At 42.8% G+C, this 5,592-nt stretch overlaps 1 protein-coding gene across 1 annotated transcript in view; it reads left to right on the forward strand.

Moving 5' to 3' along the window:
* Nucleotides 1-2,571: 2,571 nt before the first annotated feature.
* LOC104084149 (potassium voltage-gated channel subfamily KQT member 5) overlaps nucleotides 2,572-5,592 on the forward strand; it is a gene marked incomplete at both ends in the record, with an annotated part of 35,743 nt that continues 32,722 nt past the window's right edge. Inside the window, 2 exons of the mRNA XM_009587881.1 lie at nucleotides 2,572-2,747; nucleotides 3,182-3,307. Of these exons, the coding sequence (XP_009586176.1) occupies nucleotides 2,572-2,747; nucleotides 3,182-3,307 (302 nt within the window). The remainder of the gene's footprint in view (nucleotides 2,748-3,181; nucleotides 3,308-5,592) is intronic.

Consider the following 5,592-nt stretch of genomic DNA (forward strand, 5'->3'; position numbering starts at 1 on the left):
TCTACGTGAGCCTCAGATCCAGATAACACACCTAGATATAGAGGTTTGCTTGTAGGTGGGTACGTGTGGGGTACGTGTCTATACTTCCAATATAGTCGGTCGAGATCTAGGGCTTAGTTCAGCGGAGTACATAGAGGTGTCCCCTGTTACGTGATATTCCCTGCTCTCCGGCGACTTCTTCTGAAGGGCACAGTCTCCCCTCTACGTGAGCCTCAGATCCAGATAACACACCTAGATATAGAGGTTTGCTTGTAGGTGGGTACGTGTGGGGTACGTGTCTATACTTCCAATATAGTCGGTCGAGATCTAGGGCTTAGTTCAGCGGAGTACATAGAGGTGTCCCCTGTTACGTGATATTCCCTGCTCTCCGGCGACTTCTTCTGAAGGGCACAGTCTCCCCAGGTCTGAGAACATTGCTGTTGGACCTAGGGGATGTCTCAGATACCTTAGGGCGTCTCAAATGGCATCGGAAAAATAAATTCGGGCAGCTGAATCAAGCCTTTTTTTTGTACCAAGCCTAGAGTGCGAGTCAGCTGAGCAGCCGGCAGGAGCCTTCCTGAGGATTAGCTGCGCCTCTCTCAGTTGGCATAATTTCAGACACCCGCTTCACATGTAGACACCTAAATTTAAATGTCTTCACATGGAGCTGAATCCCATCCCTCATGTATTTTTCTGATCTCCATTAGAATTTGTGATGTCTTTAACTCTTCCTGGTCAGTTATCCTATTTCTGAATTCTCACCCAGACCTGCTGCATCTCGTTGCTGTGCTCTTGAGACTTGTACTGTGCAGAGAAGCCCTAGGATACTTTATCCATTTCTGGCTCTTCCTGATGTCTGAACTTGTTGGATTTACATCTAGAAGCAAATCCAGCTTTTTTGGTAGCCAATTATATAGTAGCCACCTATAATCCACCTATGTAGTAGCCAAAGGCATTTTAAAATGTCATAGCATAAGACAGGCAGAAGGTCAGCCTAGCCTAACACACTATGTCCAAGAGCGACACTAGTCAACAGTGAACAGTCAGGGAAGATTACACAAGCAGGGTAAACATACGGCGGTATTTCTCCAGAAAAGTCTCTCAGCCTCCAACAGCCTGCTACTTGGAGATGTCCTGAGCCAGAAGTGGGCTTTTGGTATTAATTAGCCCAGGATTACATTTTCTCCCATGAGATCGTCCTGCTGGCTTTGAACCCATGTAAACTTTTAGTATCTTGTGACAAGGATTTCCACAATTTAACAGGACACTCCTTAAACCACAGATTGTCTGTACCCTTAGTATTGTAATAAAAGGGCAAAGCCATCCATAGGTGAGTTCAGAGAAACCCAAGATGTCTGCAGACAAGGGTATTTGGACCTAAAGTTACTTTTGTGGCTGAGCAGAATGAACCAAGGCTATTTCCTCCTACTCTACTGGAGGAGGCTAAGGAAAGAGTCTCCTGCTTGTAGGTACAGCCAGTCTCCCTCACCGCTCACCTGCGGGGGCCTTTTCACTTACTGGGTCATTTGTGACTTGTAGAAGCTATGCTTGGGGCAAGATGAGTGTTCATCCCCAACACAAAAGAAGCAAAACTCATGTCAACAGGAACATGCTTTCAGGAAGTTCTTCACTGGCAAACATGGGTTTAGATTGTCCTTGCATATAAACTTACAAACACCACAATCCTAAGATTTAAACGAGGTGTTTCTTACAAAGGCTCTTTAAGCTTTCAACAGAAGGTCAGGAAATTAATGATGAGGGGATGAAGTAACACAGCGCTTGTTCTGTCCCTTCCCAATCCCTGCTCACCGGTGTGTCTGCCCCAGTCATCGTAAAAGAACATTATGCGTTCTCACAGCCTCTTCTTCTCATCTCCCTTTAAATGCTGTTCTGGCTCAAGAGGCAGTTGGCTGATTAGTTCATGCAGAACAAACTCACTCTCACAGCTTGAATCTGTGACCTGAAGAAATAAATCCTAACACTTGCTGGGCTTCAACAAACTTTCCAGGCTGCCAGCTGAAAGAATGCTTCTGAGTACCCAACACTCTATTTCTTCCTTTCCAGGAAATGGTACATCGGGGCAGTTGTGTCCAGAAGCTACATGCCTCAAGCACGCAGTGTTTGTACTCATAAGAAATTAGTATGTGTTCTTGTAAGTCTGGTTCCACTGGACTCTCACCACTGGGGCTGCTCTATTTTTTTCTTACCTTTTTTTTTTTTCTTTTTTGCCTTTTCATAGGAAAGTTGCTATGGGAAAAGATATAAAGGGAAAAAGTTCTAATCCGTCTATTGATTTGTACAGTTTGCTACATCAGGCTTCAAAGCTCCTACATGAGGTTCCTTCAACACTGCACCTCTTATCCATACGTTCTCAAAATTGCTACCCTCGGTTTTCACCCTGGAGGCTTCCGAGGCAGTTTTTGACACCAGCCCTGACCTCACATCCCTACCTCACACAGGAATCTCGGTGCTTCGAATTCCCACCCACCGCAGGAGGGGTCTCTCTTTTGTCCCCTCATTCAGCTCATGTACATGTATGTGTTTTTTATTGGTACTTGGACATTAATGTTTTCTGTAATATATTTCTTTCAGACATCATTGTTCTCATCGCTTCAATAGCAGTTGTTTCTGCAAAAACTCAGGGTAACATTTTTGCAACATCAGCACTGAGAAGTCTTCGTTTCCTACAGATCCTTCGTATGGTGCGCATGGACCGAAGAGGAGGCACTTGGAAATTATTAGGTTCAGTAGTTTATGCGCATAGCAAGGTACGTAATCCTAGATGCTGATTTTGTCTGGTTGATATCTTCACTTGATGCGATTCAACAAGAGGCCAAGGAAACAAACATTTATCAGTTTTGAGCAGAATACCTAAAATTTTCTGAAGGGACATCAGTCGTAATGGGCATTAGCACAGATGCATTAGGCCATGTTAAACGCTAACAGTTTTTGGAGTACGTTGAAAATTATGTCCTTGATATGCTGTTGTAATTCAATATATATTGGTGAGGTTGCTGGAGCATTAAACTATAGGAGTAGATTCAGTCCAGTTCTAGAGAAAATTTGCATCCATAGGGAAGCATTTGACTTTTAACTGCTCAAATGCCAAAAAAGTATATAGATCTTCTCATTATGTCTTCCTTGAAATGCCATTCTGTTCAATCTTTCAAATGGGTATTGATCTCTGATTTCTTTTATCTAGGAATTAATCACAGCCTGGTACATAGGATTTTTAGTACTCATCTTTTCATCTTTCCTGGTTTATCTGGTGGAAAAAGATGCAAATAACCAATTCTCCACATATGCAGATGCTCTCTGGTGGGGCACGGTAAGTACAGAAAAATAATATGCACTGTTTAACCAGTATGCTAGAGTGCTTTGAATTTCGCCTGCTGTGGATTTTAGCTTAGTGTGCTCTTCAGTGAATTGTTTTCACTGGCAGAAAACTGGTCTGAGAAGCTCCCTTCTCCAGCTATTCATTTGCACATCCGTAGTTCATTTCACCCCATCCTGCAGAATAGCTGTTTATGTGTTTCTGCTGCAAACCAGACCACTGAACCTTCAAGAGAAGAAAGCATTTTATTTTTTAACCCAGATCCTTTTGGTAATACAGTTTGTAATATGGTCCCCCAAAAAGCTGCTTTGATCCAAATCAGAGGGCTGTAAGCTGCAGTGCAGGAAAAGGAACAAGTGTCAGGAAAAAAAAAGGGAAAAAAATCTTATGTCAGCTTTGCAGTGAAAGGAAGAGTATCATCAGCACCCTTAGAATGATGTTGTTTCTCCTTCCCCTGTACCTTGAGCACAAAAAGCAAGAGTAAAATTTCCCATTCTGGTTAAGCAGTGTTCTCCAATTATTTTTACAGGTGTAAAAGCCCTGATTTAGTTGAGCTCATGCTTATTCATTATGTAATCAATTGTTTTTACTTTGTTGAAATCTGTGGGATCTAAGTACATGCCTGACTGCTTTTCTGAAAGAAGGAGGATAATATGAATGCTTACATGTTTAAATAAACTAGGCTGTAAATGAACAATGAAAAACTAGGTCTGAAATTTTGATTTTTTTTTTTTATGGCATAATGTGTAGGGTTTTTTGCTTAAAAATGCCCTATAATGAGCTAGACTCCTGCACTGTGTGGGAGTTACTTGGGCAGCTTAGGAAATCTGCCCCAACAAAGCCTATGGCAGAGCTATTGCCAGGCAGTATAACACTGCTTTTCTTTTCCTTCTGATGCCGTAGAACAAACACCATGAGCTCTGACAGTGTCTGGGTAGTGGAATGATGCCTGTGAGATCATTAATGCTGACATAACCTAGAGCACTCATTAGTTTTCCTGGAATAAGTGCGAGACCTGAACCAGCCTCTGCCACCTTTCCTCATCAGAGGGATGCAGAAATGAAGCTTTCTCACCTCAGACCTTCTGCTGACAAGACTTCATCTGGACTCAGTAGTATCCGCAGGCTCAGCGCGTGCATAGGTGGACTGTGCAAAAGCCTTTTCCAAAATGCTTTGAATCCTTGAAAAATATTTTGTTTACATTTTGAGCAATGGTCAAGGTCATATCTTATTAGTAGGACTAGTTTGTGTATTTGAAATTTGTTCATCTAAGGGTTAATCATTTGTTACGCATCTTCCCTAGAGACTATATTTCTGTGTTATCAGTGCACAAAATTGGGAGCTTGGAAAAGCCAGACCCAGTAGCTCTTACCTATGCAGAAATACAGAAATATTTTTCCTGAAACTTGTTGCTTTAGAGCATCAACACATACCTCTAATAAAATACACAGTTTTATCCTGTAATCCAAACACATGTAAAATTCATGTTGGTTAAGCCATGAGAGAAGGTTTTGCCCTCAGTCACACCACTGCAATTTATTTTGTGGTTGATCTATCTGTAACTGAGAGTAGAATTTGGCCCATGAGGGAGGACTTTCACTTCTCTTCAAAAGCTGAGGTCCAGATTTGGCTTAAAGCTTTCTGACCTGCCCGTATTGACACAGTTGTGAAGCATCTGGCTTGGGATGCTGGTGTCCTCGCTGATGGGTACCCTGGCTCCGGCAGTCTGCAAACAGCATTGCCCCTTTGGGGGTGGCAGTGGGCACGTGGTCCTGCGAGAGACCCTCCTGAGGTCATGTAGGTGGGATGTGGCAGGGCGTGCGTCTGGGAATGTGCATCTTCAGCTGCTCAATTCTCCAGGAAACACCCTCTACCTCTCTGCAAAGCTGTCTTTGCCTTAGCACTGCATAGGCAGTGAGTTTGGACTAAACAGAGGATTGTACCCACCTGCCAGCAGGCAATAGTGAGGGGACACATACGCATGAGGAACGGGAAAGTCCCAGCAAACTCAGACCTCAACTCTGATGTCTGACTGAGGCTCATGTCAGATCCAGATCCTTCTCCCTGAGCAGCTCTAGCAGCAGAAACAAGGTCTTTATTTTAGAATTTGCTTCGCCACTACCTGCTGACTGCTATTTTTTAAGGAAAAACCCTGCTAAGAAATAATTGTATAAAGTAGTGCTTAAAATATTTTGTACACTATGAAGTGAAAATGTATGACTCATAGGTCAGATAAGTAGTGCAACTGAGAAAATAGGAATCTTTTCTTGACATCAGCA

Source organism: Fulmarus glacialis, unplaced genomic scaffold (genome assembly GCF_000690835.1).
Source record: "Fulmarus glacialis isolate BGI_N327 unplaced genomic scaffold, ASM69083v1 scaffold13961, whole genome shotgun sequence".
NCBI lineage: Eukaryota > Metazoa > Chordata > Aves > Procellariiformes > Procellariidae > Fulmarus > Fulmarus glacialis.